We start from the raw sequence: 24,778 nt of genomic DNA on the forward strand, positions 1-24,778 counted from the left end.
ATGGACTTGTGACCAACAGAATTGTGAGATGAGTGTTTCTGTAAACTGGCAAATTCGTGATAATTTGTTATGCATCAAAAAACACTGATTTTTTTATTTACATTAATTATCAAACAGAATGACCTGCATACATACTCGGACCCAGTACATTTATGAGTAATGAGTGTTAAAAGGCCCACTTTTCAATGCAGTAAGAGAACTAGCCAAATTCTGATGTTATTTGTTTCATCTATACTATTTACTTTAATGGTATTTGGTTGACAGTAGCTATTCAATAACCAAATATTTGCTAGGTGTCTGTAAGTACCAGGTGCTGGGAATATAGCAGTCAATGAAGCAGACAAGAACCTTCCCCTTGTGAAGCTTATATTTAGGAAAAAGAGTATGGAACTTATTGAACCTTTATTAGACAAGGGTTCAATAAGTTCCATGCTTTTTTTTGTACATGTTGAACACTTCTACTGGCAGCCAAGCTTCCTTAATGCTGACTGCAAAAGTATAGAAAACTTTGGCATTTTCACCCCAGCATTCTATCATACAATATAGTAAGTCATCTTACCCCTTTTGGGCCACAAATTCTCAACTGTAAAACTCAACTAATAATACATATTTTACGAGGTCATTTGTAAAAAATTAATTATACACACATATGGTGAAAGAAAACGACAAATGTACACTGTATGATTTCATTTAAGTTCAAAACACAGGAAGAATTAACCAATATTGTTCAGGGTTGTATACATAAGAAGCTATACTGTTTTTAGAAAAACAGAAAATAGGTGCAAAAGTTAGGATAGTGGTACCTCCAAGGAAAAGAAGCAGACTAGTGAACTGAGAGGGACATGTGGTACTGGGTTGGTAGATGCTAATAGTGCTCTAGTTCTTAACCAGCTTGTGTGGTGATTATACAGGTGTTTCTTTATAATTATTCATTCAACTCTACATGTTGTTCAAACTTTTCCACATATGAATTATATTTCACACACACCCCAAAAAATGCTTTATAAAAATAGATGTTTTGCTCTTATAACAGTGTTTGTCTCTTCCTTCCTCTCTCTAAAGTCAATGAACATGCCCTGACTACTGTGGCCCAGCTGGTTGGGCATCATGCTGCAAAGTAAAAGGTTGCCAGTTCAATTCCTGGTCAGGGCACATGCCTGGGTTGCAAGTTCCATCCCCAGTTGGAGCACATAAGAGAAGGCAACTGATCAGTTTCTCTCTCATGTAGATGTTTCTCTCCCTTCTCAACTCTCTAAAAATGAAAAATAAATACAATCTTAAAATGAAAATAAAGTCAGTGAATATAACCTTAGATGAGGATTAAAAAATGTTTCAAGGTGAGAGATTATACTTTTAAATGTACTGGTTTTGCAGACTTTTTTTTTAAAGGGAGGAGAAAAGCTATTATCAGGTCAAGAATAACAGGACCATCTTAGATGGATCAAACAACAAAGATCTTAGAAATAATAAGTGACTGAAAGAGCTCTTTCCAGGTAAGGGCTATTTCAAAAACCATTTACAAACCAAGCAATTAAGTACATATTCTGTACAGTATTAAAGAACACATTTACCCTTTTCTTTTTCTTTACCTTATACTCATTTTTCCTTTTCTTGCAATCTTCTATCACCAATTCCTTCTCTTCCCTTTGCTCATTTTAGTTAAAATAGCCTTAAAAGTACCTTAGCACTTGCTTTGCTGATCTCATTAACGTTTTTTTCCATTTTGATTAAGATACCTACCCCAAAACCCACAATGATCCATATAAAGACATACAAAACTAATTCAATAAAAGGCTCTTCAATGGCAGAAATCCCTGTCAATTATCCTAAGATATACTGAAAAGTGTAGGGAATCAGATGTTAGAAATCTTGCATTCAAGTCTGTGCTCTATCAGGTACTACCTGCATGACCCTGGGCAAGTTCCTTTACCCTTGAGTACCAGTTTCCTTATCTGTTAGATAAAGACAATAACTGCAAGTTCCTTTACCCTTGAGTACCAGTTTCCTTATCTGTTAGATAAAGACAATAACTGCTGCCTCACCAATCTAATAGGCTTGTTTGAGGTAGCAAATAACATTTAAAAGTGTAAAAGATCTTTACAAACTATGAAGCCTTCTACGAACATTACCATCATTTTATGTATCATTACTGCCTAGAACACAGGGTAGCCTAACAAAGATTTCTTACTAAAATTACAATTGTACATGTAATGAATTAAATGTTTTCCTGTTGGTCTAAAAGAACTGTTCTCACATCAACATTCAGCTTAACATTAACTGACTTAAGCTTTGAGAATAACTTGAATCACATTGTCTTCCAGAATTCAAGTGTTTCTTAAAAAGTATGCTCCACATAAGGAGGGCAGCCATCCTTTAGCCCCAAAAGACTGCTAGAACAGGCAGCAGACTTCAAAAGAACTCTAAACCTCCATACACATGCTGGTTCATACATCTTACCTCACTTTTCTGAGAAAGGATTTCTGGTTCCTCCAATGCCTATCCAGTCCTCAAGGACTCCTTTGGGTTTTTCTTGGTGCCAGTTTATAAACCCTAGGTGCTAGGCTGCCAGTGTAGTTTATATACACATATAATATTATATAACTCACAGTGTATTATATCATAACTATATTATATAAACAATAATATATAATAATATTTTTTTAAACCCATGAATATTTATTTCAGTTAGAATTTAGGATAGTAATAGCCAAGTACCTTCTGTATAACAAGCACTGTTCTTTTTTTTAATACATTTTATTCATTATGCCATTACACTTGTCCCATTTTCCCTCCTTCATTCCCCTCCACCCTGCACACCCCCTTCCACCTACACACCCCCATTTAGTTCATGCCCATGTGTCGTAAATTCTTTAACTTCTACATTTCCCACACTACTATTGCCCTCCCTGTTTATTTTCTCCCCACCATCTATGCTACTTATTCTCTGTACCTCCTCCCCCCCCTTCCCACTCCCGTGTTGCTAACCCTCCATGTGATCTCCATTTCTATGCTTCTGCTCCTGATATAGCTGTCCTTTTAGCTTGCTTTTGTTTTAGGTGTGGTTGTTAATAACTGTGAGTTTGCTGTCGTTTTACTATACATGTTTTTTATCTTCTTTTTCTTAGGTAAGTCCCTTTAACATTTCATGTAATAAGGGCTTGGTGATGATGATCTCCTTGAATTTGACCTTATCTGAGAAGCACTTTATCTGCCCTTCCATTCTAAATGATAGCTTTGCTGGATAGAGCAATCTTGGTTGTAGGTCTTTGGATTTCATGACTTGGAATGCTTCTTTCCAGCCCCTTCTTGCCTGTAAGGTCTCTTCTGAGAAATCAGCTGACAGTCTGATGGGAACTTCTTTGTAGGTGACTGTCCCCTTGTCTCTTGCTGCTTCTAGGATTCTCTCCTTCACTTTGATCTCGGCTAATGTAATGATGATGTGCCTTGGTGTGTTCCTTCTTGGGTCCAACTTCTTTGGGACTCTCTGAGCTTCCTGGATTTCCTGGAAGTCTATTTCCTTTGCCGGATCAGGGAAGTTCTCCTTTATTAGTTGTTCAAATAAGTTTTCCACTTGTTGCTGTTCCTCTTCCCCGTCTGGTACCCCTGTAATTCAGATGTTGGAACGTTAAAGATGTCCTGGAGGTTCCTAAGCCTCTCCTCATGTTTTTGAATTCTTGTTTCTTCATTCTTTTCTGTTTGGTCATTTTTTTCTTCTTCTAGTCCACTCCCTTGATTTGAGTCCCAGTTTCCTTTCCATCACTAATGGTTTCCTGTGCATTTCCATTCAGTTCAATTAGTTTAGCCTTCATTTGTTCCTCTAATTTGTGACTAAAATCAACCAGTTCTCTGAGCATCCTGATCACCAGTGTTTTGAACTGTGTATCTGATATGTTGGCTGTCTCTTGGTCACTTAGAAGTGTTGGCTCTGGGGCTTTGAGGTGTTCTTCTTGAGTCATAATGTTTTGGTCTGTTTGTGCCAGTTACATACGAGGCGTGGAGCCTTGGGTGTTCACCAGGGAAGGGTGACCCAGTCACTGGGTTGTGACACTCACTGCACGTGGGGCGGGGTCAGAGAGGGGCAATGGCGCTTTTTCCACACTCTCTCGGATTTCAGCCTCCTCTACTGCTTCCTGCAAGCAAAGCGGGCCCCCCTGCTGCCGGATCCTGGGTGTGTGGACCTGTGTACCCTTTAGGACCCTGTGGGTCTCTCCAACAAACTCTCTGTGAGCCTGGGAGCTTCTCCTGGCACCTCGACCCCAAAAGTTTTTCCAGTTGGTGCTTTTAGGCTTTAATTTCTGTCACTGGGGCCCTAGCCTGCTCGGTCTGTCTCACTGCTTGCTCCTTGGCCTGGTTTATCTGAGTGTGAATGTGTGACTGTGGTCAGCCAGCCACCTTGCACTCCCACTGAGTCCGCCCGTTGCCACCCCACACCTGGGATCTGCCAACCGCTGCCTGCATGCCTGGGTGGGTCTGGCCACTTTTCCTGCACGACCCACTCCGCCAGCCACTGACTTTGCCCCTCTTACCAGTCTGGCTGAATGGTTCGTTGTTGTCGGACTTCCATACAGTTCAATTTTCTGTGTTTTGGTTGCGTTCTTGTTACTAAAACTTTTTTGTCTTTAAACTTGGTTGTGTGAGGAGGCACAGTGTTAACACCTACGCCTCCATCTTGACCGGAAGTTAATAATACATATATTTTTTTTTTAAAGATTGCTGTCATGTAGAAATGCAGGACACCAAGGTTTCAGATAGTCCTAGGGCAACCACATTTTGTTTTTTTTCTTCATACGGAATTCCTAATTCACAAATATAAACCACCCAATTAAAAAACATGTTTCTGTCTCAGTTATTGAATTCGCTATTCACTCCCTCCTCACCAGGTATCTGTAGGACTTGCTCCCTCACTTTGTTCCATCTCTGCTCAAATAATATCCTCCTCAGAGAGGCCTTCCTTGACATCCCTTGCTAAGAGAGCCATTCACATGGGTACTTCAGCCATTCTCTCTACACCTTTGTGTATCTATTACATGTTGTTCAGTTGGCTCTGACTCCTGACCCCATATGAGTGATATCCTTCATGTCTGTCCTCAGCAGCCCTGCTCAGTTGCTTTAGACTCATGTCTGTGGTTTCTTTTGTGGAGTCCATCCATCTCATATTTGGTCTTCCCCTTTCCCTACTGCCTTCTGTTCCTTCCAGCATTATTAGTTTTTCCAAAGAACCCTGCCTTCTCATGATATGCCTAAAGTAGCACAGCTTCAATTTTGTCATTTTTACCTCCAGCGATGTTTCAGGCTTAATTTTTTTTTTCTAGGACCCACTTGTTTGCTTTTCTGGCAATTCAGGGTATCCACACAGCTATCTTCTAATACCATATTTTAAGTAAATCAATTTTTTTCCTACCAGCCTTCTTCATTGTGCAGCTTCTGCATCTATACATAGCAACTGGGAATATGAGGGTGTGAATCACCTCAACCTGGTCTATAATGACACATCCTTACTCCTCATGGTATTTTCTAACTTTTCCATTGCTGCCCTTCCAAAATTCAGCATTCTCTTCATTTCTTAGACACATCTCCATTGGAATTGACTCTTACCCTGCTTTACTTCCCCCACAGTATTTATCACTACCTGTTATTAAAAGCACTGGCATTAGATTTTTAAAAATATCTGTTTATTTTAAAAATATCTGTTTATTGTCTGTTTCCCTTATTAGAGCAAAGGAGTAGTATACTTTATGTATTTTTAAATGTTTTCCCAACGCCTAAAATAGTACCTGACATGTAAGTATGAAACCAAACCCACCTTCAACTGTCTGCGGCAATGAAAGCCAAACTGTGAGACAGGTGCTGGTGAGAAGGAAAGTGGTTTATTTGAGGGCCAGCACTGCCAGAAGAATGGGGAACCTGTGCTCACTAAATATTTGTTGAACGAAGAGTTAGCAGAGATTAATGATTGCCACATGTAGGTGATAAAGGTGGAGATGTAAAAGATAATATATTTGAAAATAGTCATACTAAAATATTCTTCCATTTATATAAGCTTAAACGTGTTCTCACATTTTAACAAGTTTATCAACTTTAAAATATGTATTAGTGTTCACTGATACATTTATCAATATAATATCATTATTAATACAAGAACATTAATCGGTGCCAATAAAAGGATACGAGAAGCGATCATTCCATGTTGCTCTTTCGACATATTCCAACATGACAACAGCTTTGATTGTCGTTAAAAGTTTGTTCCATGTTTCATCAAAATCTACTACTCGTGGTTTCAAAGACATTGTGCAAGTTTAGTGTTGAAATCTGTTGATTATAAATAGCCACATTAGCATGAGTTCTACACGATCAGTTATTCGATTTTAAAGCACTATATAATTAAACAGCATAACAGACGGAAAGTGTGAGAGCAGAACCTGGAACACAGTAAGAGCACAATACACACTGGCTATTATCTTTGTATGACTATCCATACAGGAATTCCACAGAATATTTGCATTCTTTACAAACTCTAGGAACTGGAAAGCTTTTAGTACAAACTATTTATAATCAGGAGTGTTATTCCCAATAATTAGCAGCCCCTCATTTAAAACATTAAGAAAAAGGAGCTGTGATCCAAATAGCCAAAAGTTATCTTCTATCACGAGAAATATGCAAGAAACACTCAATAAAATGGTTTGGCTGCAAATCCTTATTCTGGAGAATGAGGTAGGATGCAGGGGAATGTAAGAACACATAAGAAAATGGAAGAATTTATCTTCCTGGAGCATCGGTTTAGGTAAAAAAAAAATTAGGAAGGAAATGTATATTAAAACAGACAAAGATGAATTGTAGAGTAGAATACAAAATTCACATGAATCATTATGTTAAAGTAAAAGATTTCAAAGAAATATCAGGGCTGCTCTTTCTCGCATTCTTAGGGTATCCAGCCCCACTACTCTAATGAAAAGTACAACTAGCGTGAAACCCTTGGCTCAGAATTTGACCAGCATGGTAGTGAACAACAAGACTCCTTTTGCCCGGCAGACAAGCTGTACTCTGGGAGTTAGCTGATTTCTAGAACAAAAAGGTCCAAGGCTACAGAAACTTGCTTCACTGACTACATTCAAATCCTTCTCAATATCACACCAGAATTAAAACAAATTTAATTTACAGTTAAATTTTAAATTTATCTTTTAAAGTTAAATTTAAGTGCACAAGGGAATACTTTTCTGGCACGTGTTTTAATATTCTCCCTCCTTTTCCCTTATTACTGGGAGTGTGAAACACCAAGCTAGTCTGTAGCCAGGCCAGAAAAGGAGGATAAATGTGTTCTCTGCTCTGTCACTGGGGGAAAAAGGGGGATAGAAAAATAATGGGGTGGGGAGGGAAGCATAAAGAAAGAAAAGGAGCTGTCATTATTGGTGTGGCTTGGTGGATGGAGCGCCAGCCTGTGAACCAAAGAGTTGCCAGTGCAATTCCCAGTCAGGACACATGCCTGGGTTGTAGGCCAGGTCCCTAGTAGGGGGTGTGTGAGAGTCAACCACACACTGATGTTTCTCTCCCTATCTCCCTCCTTTCCCTCTGTCTAAAAATAAATTTAAAAAAATATTTTTTAAAAAGAAAAGAAAACAAGGCAAAGGAAACCAGTTGAACACTCTCAACCCACAACCTGAGGTGACCCTAGTCCTTCTCATGTTTCTGGCCTATGGAGAAAAGAATTCAAGAGGAGTCCAAGGAACAGATTTAAAGAAGAAAAAGAAAAGGAATCAAAGAGAAGCCAAACAAAAATCCACAAGAAGAGGGAGTACCACAATTCATTAGCGGTTTCCTCCACATACCAGAGACCCCACCTCCAGCCTTAAATTTCCTATACTAACAGGAATGAATTGGTCATAACTTAACTGTGTGTGTGTGTGTGTGTGTGCGCGCGCGCGTGTGTGTTGGGTGCTGGTGGGGGATGGGGGCAAGAACACTATAGAGGAGAGAGAACCTAACGCTCTACACCTTTATACCAGGGAATTAACCTTAATTCCTTTTCATCCTTATTTACCATATCCTATCTAACTGTGTTTCTGAGTATTTCTTAAATCCATCCCTTCCTCTGTAACCCTTCATATGCTCTGAGACAGGCCCTTAGCAGCTCTAGTTTGTATTAATCTTTCATTCATAAAAGAAATAATAATAACAATATTTATATAGTGCTTACTATGAGCCTGGCGATACTCTAAGAGCTTTATATAAACTCATTTAATCTGATTAGGTAGGTCTCACTGTTCTCTACGTTTCCTAGATAAGAAAGCTAAGTCAAAGGGTGATTAAGAAACTTGCTTAAGATCATGCCCTGGCTGGTGCAGCTCAGTGGATTGAGCGTGGGCCTGCAAACCAAACGATTGCGGTTCAATTCCCAGTCAGGGCACATCCCTGGGTTGTAGGCCAGGTCCCAGCAGGGGACACATGAGAGGCAACCATACATTGATGTTTCTCTCTCTCTCTCCTTCCCTTCCCCTCTAAAGATAAATAAATAAAATCTTTAAAAAAGAAAAAAGACCACAGAGTTACCTATTGGTGGCATCAGGATTCAGATCTGTACTTGAGCCCAAGCATTCAACTGCTATATACAACTATACTACCTTACTAACATTTTTAGTGAACATTTAAATATTTGCCAGGCATTATTCTAGGCTCTGAGGATACAGCAGGCAACAAAGAAAAGTTATTGACCATCAAAAAGATTAGAATATCACATCAGGTATTCAAGGACAAAAGTAACCTATCTAAACCAAAAAGTTAAGCATGTCATTCTTTTGTTTTGATGCTTTCCACTATGCACAACATTTAGTTTAATGACTACATGGTATACCAAGCTTCCATGATTAACCTTAGACTTAAGCACCTCTCCAGCTTCTTCCTATGGAATTCTTTGACATCATAATCCATTAATTTCTCTGCTTAGAGGTCAGTGAACTGATTCATATAACCTGCCTTTACCCTTGTTTTTTATACCTAAAATTATTTTATTTTCCTTACCTCCACTTTCCACCCATTCAAGTAACTATTACCAATATTAAAGCCTTGGTCCATCCAGTACATTTGCTTTTAAGAAACTTTCCCAAGGAATGTACTTTGAGACTTCCAGTCAAATTGGAGGTGCAGGTAAACACACTTTGCCTCCTCACACAATTACCTCCTCACACTTTGCCTCATAGCAAAAATTACAACTAGACTACAAAACAAATAATGCCCAGATCTGCCAGAAAAATCAGATGTATGGAAGTCTGACAACTGAGGATTTAAAGAAGCCACATTCATCTAGACAGGTAGGAGGGGTGGAGATGTGTGGAGAGGCACAGAGAGGCGGCAGAACAGGCTGTCCTACATTCACACATGGTAGAAAAAAAATTGGGATACCACCTTGGGATTGCAACCGCAACCCCAATCCAGAACACCCAGCCCAGGGTTCCAGCACTAGGAAGCTAAGTCCAATAACTTCTGGCTGCAAAAATCAGTGGGGGTGCAAAGGGTAGAAGAAACTGCAGGATGCTCAGGAGACTCCTCTTAAGAGGCCTGCAAAGGTCTCAGGACGTATACAGACCCACTCCCTCTGAGATCCAGCACCAGGACCACAAATGGAAGGGCACAAGTGGCATATGGGGAGAAAGTGAAATGATGGCAACAGGGTTAGTGTCAGGAGACAGCTTCCTCCTGGGCGAATCTCCAGAGGCTTGGCAGTGGCACTGTCCCCTCTCTGAGCCCTCCCCCAACATAGAGCCACAAAGTAATGACATAGGTTGCCCTGTCCTGGCAATTACCTAAGGCCCCACCCAACACAATTTATAGGTGCTTTTCCTACAATAAGCAATGCTACTAAGGCAGGGAGTCAAAGCAGTTCTAACAAATACACAGAAACAAACACAAGTAAACTGCCAAAATGAGAAGACAAAGAAATATGGCCCAAATGAAAGAACAAAACAAAACTCCAGAAAAAGAACTGAACAAAATGGAGATAAGCAACCTATCAGATGCAGAGTTTAAAACAATGGTTATCAGGATGCTCAAATAACTCTTTGGATACTGCAACAGTATAAAAAAGAGTCAGGCAGAAATAAAGGTTGCATTAAATTAAATAAAGAAAAAAATCTACAGGGAACTAACAGTGGAGGGGCTGAGGCCAAGAATCAAATCAATGACTTGGAACATAAGGAAGAAAAAAAGCATTCAATCAGAAGAACAAAGAATTAAAATACACAAGGATAGAATAAGGAGTCCCAGGGGCATCTCCAAACATACCAAAATCCAAATCATAGGGGAGCCGGAAGATGAAGACGAAGAGGGAGAAACTGAAAACTTATTTGAAAAAATAATGAAAGAAAACTTCCCTAAATTGGTGAAGGAAATAAAGATACAAGTCTGGGAAGCACAGAGAATCCTAAACAAATTGGACCCAAAGATGTCCATACCCAGACTGATAATGTAAACCTCCAATGAATTTTACATCATAAGTAAAATGCCAAAGGTTAAAGATAGAAAGAATCTTAAAAGCAGCAAGAGAAAAGCAGATAGTTACCTGCAAAGGAGTTCCCATAAGACTATCAGCTGATTTCTCAAAAGAAACTTTGCAGGCTACAAGGGACTGGCAAGAAGTATTCAAAGTAATGAAAAGCAAGGACCTACAACCTACATTACTCTGTCCAGCAAAGCTACTATTTAGAATGGAAGGGCAGATAAAGTTCTTCCCAGACAAGGCAAAAGCTAAAGGAGTCCATCACTACCGAGCCATTATTACGTGAAATGTTAAAGGAACTATATAAGCACTAGGAAGTTTAAACATTAAAATGGCAACAAATTCACAACTATCAACAACTGAATCTACAGATCTAAGCAAACAAGCATAACAGGTACATCATCATAGACGGATATGCAGATCAATTGGAGGGTTATCAGTAGGAAGGGGGAGAAAGCAGGAAAAGGTGCAGGGATTAAGAAGTACAAATTGGCAGGTACAAATTACAGAGGGAAACATTAAGAACAGTATAGGAAATAGAAAAGCCAAAGAACTTATATGCATGACTCATGGATATGAACTAAGCGGGGGGGGGGGAGTGCAAGAGGGAATGGGGTTATCGGGTGGAGGGCAATAAAGGAGGGAAAATTGAAACTATAATACCATAATCAATAAAATATTTTTAAAAGAAACTTTATTGAGCCAACTTAAGCTAGGCCAGGTAACCTGTCTTACATATTACATAACTCTGTGCCTACATCTACTGTAATTATCTGAGCTTTTCTTAAGGGCAGGGACTATTGTGTAACAATATAACAAAATGTTGGCAATATACCCTTTACATTACTTTTCTCTCCTTGTAAAAATGGGATATTATACACACTAGTTAAAATTGTTTTAATAGCTGCAGAGATTAATCACTGTCACTGACTTCTCTGCTGACACCAACAGATTTATGGTAGGATGGGGTACCTGTGTAGTGATTCTTCAATGAAACGTGGAAGACAAGGTGAGAGAAGCATAAGCTTAGTGAAACACACTAAAATCTAACAAACCAACAGCAGAAATCGTCTATTAAAACTCTGCTTGCCCAATAAGAAAGCACATATAACTAAAAAATATAGTTCAAATCTCACATTACCACAATTTCCTCTAGCTTTCTTTTGAGTTACACTCATGTGACATTTGGGTTTTTAACACGTAGACACATAGGTACTACTAAGGCACATGAGTGTTATGCGCTCTGAAAATAAATCATAGGCCTAAATATATTTAAAAGACAAAATAAAAATAGGCATTTAATTACATTTCCAGATAACATGTCAATGTTAATTATATTTTGACATTTTCCCTCATATTGGAAAATGGCTTGTAGATTAGATATTCTCTTGTAGATTAGAGCACCATTTCTAAATAGTCAATAATAGAAACTTAAATAATTACAAAAGTGATTTATATAAACATAGAGTTGCCATATGACCTACCAATTCAAACTCTGGGTATATACCCAAGAGAAAACAGGTTTACACAAAAACTTATACACAAATAAATGTTCATAGCAGCATTATTCATAAAGGCCAAAAAGTAGAAATAACTCAAATGTCTTATCAACTGATAAATGGATCAGCAGAATGTAGTTTATTCCTTTGAAAGGATTACTATTCTGAAATATGGGGAATAAAGTACTAACAGATGTTACAACATGGGTGAACCTCAAAAATATTATACCTGGAGAATGAAGTTGGTCACATAAGAACACATACTGTATTATTCCATTAGCTTGATCTGTAGAGACAGAAAGTGTTTTAGTGGTTGCTTAAGAGCTAGGGGACTTGGGGAGAAATGGCAAGTACCTGCTAAATTAGGTGATAAAAATGTTCTAAAATTGATTGTCATAATGGTTGCACAACTCTGTAAATGTACTAAAAACCAATGAATTTTACATTTTAAATGGGTACACTGGATGGTACTTGCATATATCTCAATAAAGCTGTTACAAATTTAAAAACTGAAATAAAAATTCTGTCAAAAATTTTAGGGCGATTTAATGAGGGAAGAGAAGAAAAGGTATATTTACATGGCTGTAAATTCTGAAATCTCAGTCTCCCTTTCACTCCTGTGCTCTAGTCACCAGCTCTCACCACTGGAGGCAATACTGACTATGTCTGGGTGTATTTTACACATATATATGGTTTGTTATCCTCCCTTTTATATAAATTACTTATTCACACGATCTTTTTCATCTGTTTTATATAAATGGTAGTGTACTACTCAATAGTATATTTACTGAACAGTGTATCTGGGAAGTATTCCACATTAATAAATAAGGATTTCTTTAATCTTAGTAGTATTTTACTGTTTCCCTGTATCTAGATCCAGTCTACTATGTTTGATATGACATAAGATGAGTTCTCCAAAATTAAAATGCCTAGTTTAATATCAGGAGTTTTGAGTTAAATGATTTTTTACAATGGATTATCAGTAGATTTCTTTTACATAGACATTAACAAGGTTCCCTTCTACAGACTTTGATAACAATTTAAGTTGCATTTGCTATACATATTTATTAATGATAGAAAATGCAATCTTATCATTATTTTTACCATTTATAAATGCCTTCTGTATGCCTTTCATGCTATACATAGCATATATATAAGCATTACTAATGCCCAAAATGCAAGTCAGCAAAATTCATTCTGTAGGAAACTGATTACTGGATAATCAGATTTCTTCAATAAACTATGCACACATGTATTAGACAAAGAGAAGAGAAAAGGAGGGAGGAAGAGACGTATGAAGGGGGAATCAGAACAGAATAAAAAAGGACTTTCATCAATCACTGCAATTGATCTTATTTGAATGTAGATTTAACACTTTTAAAAATATTTGATACCCCTAAATTTTTAACAATGATGGGAGTATTTGAAGACTTTAAAGAATTAAATTTTTAAAGATTTTATTTATTTATTATTTTTAGAGAGGAGGGAAGGTAGGAGAGAGAGAGAGAAACATCTATGTATGAGCGAAAATCTATAAGTTACCTCTCACAAGCTCCCAACAGGAGGAACATGGCCTGCAACCCAGACATGTACCCTGACCTGGATTTCAACAAGCAACCTTTTGGTTTGCGGGGTGATGCGCAACCCATACAGCCACATCAATCATGGCTAAAGAATTAAATTTTTATAATGATAATTATAAAATGTGTCTTATTTTAAATCAGAGTCCTTCTCTGTTAGGAACACATTCTAAAATGTTTAAGAATGTTATGAGCGTTATCTGAGATTTGCTTTAAAACTGAATGACTTGCTTATGAATAGATCATTGTTGGGGATAAGTGACAAGTACATAGGGATTTATTATACTACTAATTTTTTGTAATAGCTTTGTGATTTTCCAAAGTAAAAGGGTAAAAAAAAAATCATTAATAGTTTCATAAATACGAGGGAAATTAAGTACAGGAAAAATCAGAAAGCTAAGAAAAGAGTATTAATCTAAGAGGTCTAACATTCAATCAATAAGCATTCTAGAAAATTAGAGACAGTATTACTAAAAATATATGTCAACATAAGCACATTCAAACCTATAGAAAATTTCTACAGAAATTTATGTGAGTTGAACAGAGGATATACCTAGAAGCAAGATCTCAAGAAACTGAAAAAAAAAAAAATGCTTCAGAGAATATTTTACAGTTTCTTTTATGCAGTTGAGATTAAGAGGGAACATAGAAAGATTACATTAATGCAGGAGAAAGCAAGGCATTTATTAGATTACACTTCAAGATTATATGTTCTTTAAAATGTACAAAGTGCCTAGTATAAAAAAATTCACAGGGATGTAAAGTACAGCATAGGGAATATAATTAACAATAATGTAATAACTATGCATGGTGTCAGATCAGCACCAGAATTATTGGGGTGATCACTTTTTATGTAATATAAATGTCTAATCACTATGTTGTACCCTTGCAACTAATATAACATTATATATTAACTGTCATTGAAAAATTTTAATTATTAAAAAAAAGATTATATGCTCTCTTGAGGGAGGGCATGCTTTAGAATAAGGGGTCTGAAAAGGGACATTTCAAAGGTATGCTAATCTAGATGCACAGAAACAACAGACAGGGCTTACTTAAGGTAAAAATAAGCCTTTTAGTAAAGAAGTTATATGCCTAGGGCATCACTACCTATCATGACCTGCCCAGTTAGGAATTTATGATTAGATCACCATATGAGGTCACTTTTCATAGAAACCTCTTTTTCATCTATATATCCCAGAACTGGAGAACATGAGTTTTCCAATTAAAAAGAAACTATTCATGCTCTACCTGATGTGGCTCAGTGGATTGAGTGCTGGCCTGCAAACTGAAGGGTCACTGGTTTGATTCCCAGTGCAGGCCAAGTCTCCAGGTGGGGACATGCAAGCAGCAATCAATAGATGCATGTCTCACACATTGATGTTTCTTTCCCTGCCTTTCTCCCTCCCTTATCCCCTCTCTAAAAATAAATAAATATTTTTTTTAAAATAAAAAGGGCCTACTCAATACCCAGAGTTTTTTTTATCATAAAAATAAATAACAAGGCACTTCTGACATATTAAAATACTTGGGATAAAGATTCCAAAAGTTTCCAAAAAAGAAAAACAGATTACGACAGATTAGAAATTGGGAAGTCTTTAGCTTTCCTAATAGCAATCCTGGAAGCTAAAAGGTAATATAAGGCAACTCCTTTAAAATTCTCAGGGAAAATAATCACCTAGAATTCTCTACCAAGAGTGATGGCAAATAATTTTCCAATGCAACATTTTTTTCCTCAGGCAAATACAATAGAATATATTCTTTATCAGGAGGGAATGAAGCAAGAAAGATCTGTGATCCCAGAAACAGGAGAAAGGCACAGGAATTTTTCAGAACAGCAGTTATACAGATTTTAAAAACAAAGCCGTCCAGATAAACACAGAAAAACAAAGGGGCAGATTTCCAGTCATGATGGAGGCATAGGTGTTAACACTGTGCCTCCTCACACAACCAAGTTTAAAGACAAAAAAGTTTTAGTAACAAGAACGCAACCAAAACACAGAAAATTGAACTGTATGGAAGTCCGACAACAACGAACCATTCAGCCAGACTGGTAAGAGGGGCAAAGTCAGTGGCTGGCGGAGTGGGTCGTGCAGGAAAAGTGGCCAGACCCACCCAGGCATGCAGGCAGCGGTTGGCAGATCCCAGGTGTGGGGTGGCAACGGGCGGACTCAGTGGGAGTGCAAGGTGGCTGGCTGACCACAGTCACACATTCACACTCAGATAAACCAGGCCAAGGAGCAAGCAGTGAGACAGACCGAGCAGGCTAGGGCCCCAGTGACAGAAATTAAAGCCTAAAAGCACCAACTGGAAAAACTTTTGGGGTCGAGGTGCCAGGAGAAGCTCCCAGGCTCACAGAGAGTTTGTTGGAGAGACCCACAGGGTCCTAAAGGGTACACAGGTCCACACACCCAGGATCCGGCAGCAGGGGGGGCCCGCTTTGCTTGCAGGAAGCAGTAGAGGAGGCTGAAATCCGAGAGAGTGTGGAAAAAGCGCCATTGCCCCTCTCTGACCCCGCCCCACGTGCAGTGAGTGTCACAACCCAGTGACTGGGTCACCCTTCCCTGGTGAACACCCAAGGCTCCACGCCTCGTATGTAACTGGCACAAACAGACCAAAACATTATGACTCAAGAAGAACACCTCAAAGCCCCAGAGCCAACACTTCTAAGTGACCAAGAGACAGCCAACGTATCAGATACACAGTTCAAAACACTGGTGATCAGGATGCTCAGAGAACTGGTTGATTTTAGTCACAAATTAGAGGAACAAATGAAGGCTAAACTAATTGAACTGAATGGAAATGCACAGGAAACCATTAGTGATGGAAAGGAAACTGGGACTCAAATCAAGGGAGTGAGAAGAAAAAAATGACCAAACAGAAAAGAATGAAGAAACAAGAATTCAAAAACATGAGGAGAGGCTTAGGAACCTCCAGGAACATCTTTAACGTTCCAACATCTGAATTACAGGGGTACCAGACGGGGAAGAGGAACAGCAACAAGTGGAAAACTTATTTGAACAACTAATAAAGGAGAACTTCCCTGATCCGGCAAAGGAAATAGACTTCCAGGAAATCCAGGAAGCTCAGAGAGTCCCAAAGAAGTTGGACCCAAGAAGGAACACACCAAGGCACATCATCATTACATTAGCCGAGATCAAAGTGAAGGAGAGAATCCTAGAAGCAGCAAGAGACAAGGGGACAGTCACCTACAAAGAAGTTCCCATCAGACTGTCAGCTGATTTCTCAGAAGAGACCTTACAGGCAAGAAGGGGCTGGAAAGAAGCATTCCAAGTCATGAAATCCAAAGACCTACAACCAAGATTGCTCTATCCAGCAAAGCTATCATTTAGAATGGAAGGGCAGATAAAGTGCCTCTCAGATAAGATCAAATTCAAGGAGATCATCATCACCAAGCCCTTATTATATGAAATGTTAAAGGGACTTATCTATGAAAAAGAAGATAAAAAAGATGAACAGTGAAAGGTCAGCAAACTCAGTTATCAACCACACCTAAAACAAAAGCAAACTAAGAGGACAGCTAGATCAGGAGCAGAACCATAGAAATGGAGATCACATGGAGGGTTAGCAACAGAGGAGTGGGAGGAGAAGAAGTGGGGAGAAGATAGAGAAAATAAGTAGCATAGACAGTAGGTAAAAAATAGATAGGGGGAGGGCAAGAATAGTATGGGAAATATAGAATCTAAACTTGAGACACATGGTCATAAACTAAAGGGGGGGATTGTGAAGGACGAGGTTTGCAGGGTGGAGGGGAATAGAACTGTAATGGCATAATCAATAAAATATATTAAAAAATAAAAAATAGAAAAAAGAAAATCATCAAACCACAAAGGAAGAGAGTAACAGAACAGACAGAACTAAACAACAGTCAGAAAACAGTAAGCAAAATGGCAGTAAGAACATACATATCAATAATTCTTTAAATGTAAGTGAACTAAATTCTCTAATCAAAAAGTATAAAGTGGCTGAATAGATTTAAAAAAAAACACTCATCTATATGCTGCCTACAAGCATAAGGACATACACAGACTAAAAGTGAAAGGATGGAAAAATATTCTATGCAAATAAAAATCAAAAGAAAGCTGTAGTAGCTAGAGTTCTATAAGAAAAAAGTACACTTTGAAACACACTGTAGTAAGAGACAAATAAGGGATCTTGATGATAAAGGGGCCAATTCAAACAGAGAATATCATATTTCAAATATTTATTTGCTGAACATAAGAATGCCTAAATACATAAAGAAAATAAAACAGACCTAAAGGAAGAAATAGACAGCAATATAATATGAGGAGGGACTTTAATACCCCACTTACATCAATGTGTAGATCATACAGACAGAAAATCAGAAGGAAACATCAGCCTTACATAACACATTATATCAAACTTAACAGATATACAGAACATTCCATCAAAAAGCAACAGAATACATAGTCTTCTCAGATGTACACAGAACATTCTCCAGGACAGATGATAATATATTAGGCCCTAAAACAAGTCTTTAAAAACTTGAGAAAACCAAAACCATATCAAGCATCTTGTCTAGCCACAGTAGTAGGAAACTAGAAATGAATTACAAGAAGAAAACACTAAGGCTGGCAAAGGTAGCAACCTGTTGGTAACCATGTGTTGGTAACACATGGTTGGCAAAGGTAGGCTGACAGTTGTGAGCATGCAAAATGTAGTTTATGCTGTTCAGGTCCTTTGCCCATTTTTTAATTGGGTTGTTTTGTCCCCTAATGTTTATAGCAGCACAATTTACAAAAGCCAAGTAAGTGTTGGAAGCAACCTAAGCACCGCTAGTAAATGAGTGACTAAAAAACTATGGTACAATTACACAATGGAATACTATGCAGCAGAAAGAAAGAACTCCTACCCTTTGCAACAGCATGGATGGAAGTGGACAGCATTGTGCTAACTGAAATAAGCCAGGTGGTGAGGGACCAAAACCATATGATCTCGCCTTTAACTGGAACCTAATCAACAAAACAAACAAGCAAGCAAAATACAACCAAAGACATTGAAATAAAGAACAAACTGACAGTAACCAGAGGGGAGGGAAGAGAGGGATAATGGGGGAAAATAGCTGAAGGGCAATCAAGGAACATGTATAAAGGACACACGGACAAAGCCAAAGGGGGTAGGTTTGAGGATGGAAGACGAGGAAGGGGGGAGTGGAGGGCTGTGGTACAGGTGAAAATGGAGATAACTGTACTTGAACAACAAAAAATAAATTTAAAAAGAAAAAATACATAGTTTATTCTTTTGAGTTAATAAAGCTATGTGGAGATTATAACAACATGCTACTCAGTGACCAGTAGCATGGACAAAGGAAAAAAATCTTAATTACCTTAAAACAAATGAAAATGGAGATCCAATATACCAAAACTTATGGGATACAGCAAAAGCAGTGCTAAGAGAAAAGTTCATAGTGCTATATGCCTACAACAAGAAACAAACAAACAAAAAACCTCAAATAAACCTTATTTCTTACCTCAAGGAACTTGAAAAAGAATAAACAAAGCCCAAAGTTAATACAAGAAAGAAAATAATGAAGATCACAGTACGAATAAATGAAATAGAGACTTATTAGACAATAGAAAAGATCAATGAAACTAAGAGCTATTATTTTGAAAAGATAAACAAAATTGACAACCCTTTGGCCCAAAACTCATAAGCCTTTTGCTAGACTCATCAAGAACAAAAGAGAGAGAGAACTCAAATAAAATCAGAAATGAAGGAGACATTACAAATGATAGCACAGAAATACAAACAATGACATGCCAACAATTTTGACACCCTAGAAGAAATGGATAAATTCCTAGAAACACAGAACCTACCAAGACTGACTCACGAAGAAACAGAAAACCTGAACAAACAGATTATTAGAGAGGGTTGCATCAAGAATCAAAAACCTCCCAACAAACAAAATCTAGGACCAGATGGCTTTACTGGTGAGTTCTACCAAATATTCAAATAAAAAAGTTAACACCAATCCTCTTCAACTCTTCCAAAAAAAAGAAGTAGAAGAAACACTATCAAACTCATTTCATAAGGCCAGCTCTGCCCTGGCTGATGTGGCTCAGTGGACTGAGTGCCAGCCTGCAAACCAAAGGGTCGCTAGTTCGATTCCCAGTCAGGGCATATGCCTGGGTTGTGGACCAAGTCCCCAGTTGGGGGTGTGTGATAGGCAACTGATCAATGTATCTCTCCCATGTCAATGTTTCTCTCCCTCTCTTTCTTCCTCTCTTCCTACCTCTAAAAAAAAAACATTAAAAATCTTAAAAAAAATTTTTTTTTTAAGGCCAGCACTACCCTGATACCAAAATCAAACAAGGATGCCACAGGAACAGAAAATTATAGGTCTATATCCCCAATGAGCACAGATGCAAAAATCCTCAACAAAATATTAGCAAACATGTCCAGTTGCTTGAGCATCTTCTCGCAAACTGAAAGGTCATAGGTTCAATCCCTGGTCAGGGGGCATGCCTCTGATGCAGGTTTGGTCCCTGGTTAGGGCAACTTATCAATGTTTCTCTCTCAGATTGATGTTTCTATTCTTTTCTCCCTCCCCTCCCCCCTCTCTAAAATATATTAGCAAACCAGATTCAATAACATTAAAAGGATCATATACCATGATCCAATGGGATTTATTCCAGGGATACAAGGATGGTTCAACATGCACAAATCAATCAATGTAATATACCACACTAACAAAGGGAACAATAAAAATCAATGATCATCTCAACAGATGCAGAACAAGCATAACAGAATTCAACATTCCTTTATAATAAAAACTCTAAACAAAGCAGCTATAAAGGGAATGTACCTCTACATAAGGCCATACATGACAAACCCACCCACATTCATATTCTACACTCTTGTCGCTATTATTTAACAACATATTGAAAATCCTAGCCAGAGCAATTAAGCAAGAAAAATGAAAGGTATAAAATTAGAAAGAAAGAAGTAAAGCTGTCACTATCTGTAGATGACATATTATATACAAAAATACCTAAAGACTCCACAAAAAAATTGTTAAAGTTGCACAACACAAAATCAATACACAAAAACCAACCACATTTCTATATACCAATAATGAAACATTAGAAAGAGAAATTAAGAAAAAAACTCATTTACAATCGCCTCAAAGAGAATACTAAAGAACAAATTTAAGCAAAGTGAAAGATTGGCACATAAAAATTATGCAGTTAATAAAAAATTATTATTATTTTATTTACAACTCTGTAATTAGATGTTGTTACGGTAATGGTAAAAAATTGGCAGAGTACATCCTGTTCAGTGTCCCTCCTGTGGGAAAACACTAAACATATTACATTATGTACATTATCTCATTAATTGCTTGGAATCACCGTAAAATCACTACTATTCGCCCTGTTTTAAAGACGAGAGACTGACATTTAGAAAATTAGGGTAATATACACAGAATTATGAACTACCAAACCTGGAATTTAAACTGGATCTATCTGGCTTCAACACAAAGCTCTTATTCACTGCTCTCTACTGCATTTTTATTATTTGCCATTGAAGAAAGAGGAAATGGATGGATGACAGTGCAAGTGTAGCTTTCTGGAGGACAGCAAGTTGCAATCTAAAAGCTGAATGTCAGGGTGGCCAAGGAAGTTTCTTCTAGATTTCAATATATTGCCCCTCCCCCCCCCAAAAAAAATTCTGGTCTTAAAATGAAAAGTTTGTGAGTCAAGAAATGAATCCTCTAGCTCTGGCTGGTATGGCTCTGTGGACTGAATTCTGGTCTGTGAATGGAAGAGTTGCTAGTTCAATCCCCGGTCAGGGCACATGCCTGGGTTGCAGGCCAGGTCTCCAGTTGGGGGCGTGCAAGAGGCAACCATACTAACCTAGGTGTTTCTCTCCCTCTCTTTCTCCCTCCCCCCTCTCTAAAAATAAATAAATAAAATACTTTTAAAAAAGGGAGAAAGAAACTAATTCTCTAAATTGGCTCTGTCAATGACAATGTGATCCTAGGCTATCTGCTATTTCATTTTCTCCATCTGTACAACATAAACCCAGTATAGAGGACAATATTTATAAATATATTTCAGGTGTGCTAGACAATGCTAAGATGAGTTAGCACTATTTTCTCCTCTCCACTGTAATTTTACTTTTCCATCCTTTCTTTTGAACCAAGTAAAGACCAAAACTGTAATGCTGCTGAAATTTTTATACCTTCACTCTTTCTCATACTTCATTCCCATGTTACCCATTAAAAAGGCTTTCTTTCATTCCATTTTTCTCATAAGCAGTTTATTTAATGTTTATCTGTGTTAGGAAAAAATGCAATCCCTTCCATCATAAAACCATACAAGTTCCTTCATCTTTGTTTATCTTTTTAGTAATTGCGCTTATAGCCCTCTAAAAATTAAATTCCAAACTAGTCAGATATATCTATCTGTATAAATGCGAACATTAACATATCTATGAATAATCCATGTAAAATATTTTCCTTACTTACACTATATACAAAAATAATTCAAAATGGACCAAAGGTCTACAGGTAAGAGCTAAAACTATAAAATTCTTAGAAGAAAATCCAAGGAAAAGTTTTGTGACATTGGATTCAGGAACAATTTCTTGGATGCAATGCCAAAAGCACAGGCAAAAAAAGAAAACACAGATAAATTGGTTTTCAACAAAATTTAAAACTTTCATGCGTCTAAGATCACTACCAAGAGAGTAAAATGACAACCCTCAGAATGTGAGAAAATAATTTGCAAGTCATATATCTGATAAGAGTATATGAGAACTATACCTCAACAACAACAAAACCAATTTAAAAATGGGCAAAACACTTGAATAGCATCTCCTAAGATACACAAATGGTCAATAAGCACATGAAAAGATCATCAACATCAGGAGTAATTCAGGAAATGCAAATCCAAACCCCAAAGATACCAATTCACACCCAGTTAAAACAGCTATTATGAAGTCAAACAAAAAGTAGAAAATAACTAATGTTGGAGAGGACATGGAAAAATTTGAACTCCTGCCCATGGCTGGCAGGAATGTACAATGGTGCAACCACTAAGGCAAAGACTTTAGCAGGTCCTCAAAAAGCTAAAGATAAAATTACCAGATGCATACAGCAACTGCACTCCACTGTATTTACCCAAAGGAATTGAAAGCACAGACTAGAAAAGATACCTGTGTTCCAATATTCACTGCAGCATTACTTACAATAGCCAAAAGGTAGAAACAACTCAAGTACCCATCAACAGAAGAATGAATAAGCAAAATGTGGCATATACTTAAATGGAATATGATTTGGTCACACACACAAAAAAGAATAGAGTTAGTACATGCTACAACATGGATAAACCTTGAAAATATTATGTCAATTCAAATAAGCCAAGACAGAAGGCACCAATATTTTATGATGCTACTTATATGAGGTACCTAGACTAGGCAAATTCATATAGATAAAAAGTAGACTAGAAGTTGTCAGGTGCTAGCAAAAAGGGGAATAAGGAGTTACTGCTTAATAGTTGCAGTTTCTATTTAGAGTAATGAAAAAGTTTTGGAAACATATAATGGTGATGGAGACATTGTCAGTGCAATTAATGCCAGAGAACTGTCCACTTAAAATGGTTAAAAAGGTAAATTTTATGTTATGTGTATTTTATCACAATTTAAGAAACTATAAAACAAACAATACTGTCCTTATTCTTTTTTTTTTGTAACTGTCCTTATTGTAAGTGCTTAAATGGACAATAAAGTTTTGATGCAAAAATATCTAAATTTCAGTGCAAAGTGCTCTCTAAAAAACTTTAAATGTATACTTACTAATCAAAACAATACTTAGAACTATGAAGACAAAATGTCATTATTTTTAGTTCAGACACACCAAATAAAACAAAAAATTTTGTGATATAGTTTAAATTTTTTAAGACTGAGGACTACTTGAAGATCTTTTCCTTGTTGTCACATCACTCATTAATCTGGTAACTTCCTACTACTTACATAGTTATGATGACTATTATTAAAGTATGCTCTATGTCTCGCTACCAGAAACTAGCAGTTATATAGAAAGCTGGATGGGTAGCATAAACTATAGTGTTTGACCACCATGACAGTTATCAGCATGAACCCATGGTTTTTAACACAAACACACAGATTAAAAGATAGAGATATATGCCCTGGCTGGTGTAGCTCAGTGGATTGAGCACAGGCCTGAGAACCAAACAATGGCCACTGAGATTGGATTCCCAGTCAGGCCACAAGCCTGGGATGTAGGCCAGTTCCCAGCAGAGGACACACGAGAGGCAACCATACATTGATACTTCTCTCCTTCTCTTCCCCTGTAACAATAAATAAACAAAATCTTTTACAAATTTTAAAATAAAAGATACAGAAATACAGATGTTTATGTGTGCATGGGTTAGGGGTTAGTATACATAAATATATTTCTAGTCCTAAGGGCCTCATCTCAGAGACAATGACTACGCACAACATCCAGATCTTGGTTTCTAACTACCACTCTCCAATAGAAGGAATCAGAGCTCCTTGAAAAAATGACTGATTCTAAGCCTGCAGCAGAGAAAATACAAGACTTAAAGAAGATGGAGCATACTAAAAAGACAAAGAGCCAACCTGAAGGCTATAGCGAGCACAATCTGAACAAAATAAGCAATTATAGTATTAGATTATAAACCACAGAATAAAACAAGTATAAGTATCTATAACTCTGTACTGATATAAACAAATTACTGAATAAATAAATGTGGCAAGGGGACAGTTCTTCCTTACAGAAAAATTGCACTAAGTATAGAAGGAAATGAGAAAAATATAAGGTCACCATCAGGCGAACCCCACTATAATATTTACAGGCAAGAGCTACCAAAGAATGCTGTCAGGACTGGGTAAAAGTTTGAGAACAAGATATCTGCAATGTTACTAAGAATTTCCCCAAGATAGCTAGTATTTACAAAGAGAAAAATATTTAATAACTTTATAAGGGGAGAAATTTAACAGACATGAGCTTAACTAAATGAGAGTTAATATAATCTCTAATACAATATAATGACATCCTGTACCCTGTGATATGATATACTGAGGACGCAACATCACTTGTGTAGTGATGTTGCGCATTTTTGCCAAAAATGCGTAACCTCAATCTAATAACGAGAAAATATCAAACTCAAATTAGGATACATTCTACA

General features: G+C 37.4%; 1 protein-coding gene across 5 annotated transcripts in view; it reads right to left on the reverse strand.

Annotated features, from left to right (window-relative positions):
• Positions 1-24,778, reverse strand: part of CUL2 (cullin 2) — a 136,716-nt gene that overhangs the window by 89,418 nt on the left and 22,520 nt on the right. For 4 of the 5 annotated variants that reach the window (XM_037131555.2, XM_037131547.2, XM_037131537.2 and 1 more), the window contains one exon: positions 6,169-6,309. In XM_037131555.2, coding sequence (XP_036987450.1) covers positions 6,169-6,287 — 119 coding nt within the window. In that variant the 5' untranslated portion in view covers positions 6,288-6,309. Of the gene's footprint in view, positions 1-6,168; positions 6,310-12,214; positions 12,272-24,778 lie in introns of all 5 variants that reach the window. The other variant, XM_037131527.2, reaches the window with a different exon arrangement.

The sequence above is a fragment of the Artibeus jamaicensis genome, unplaced genomic scaffold (assembly GCF_021234435.1).
Source record: "Artibeus jamaicensis isolate MK-2021 breed Jamaican fruit bat unplaced genomic scaffold, CSHL_Jam_final contig_515, whole genome shotgun sequence".
NCBI lineage: Eukaryota > Metazoa > Chordata > Mammalia > Chiroptera > Phyllostomidae > Artibeus > Artibeus jamaicensis.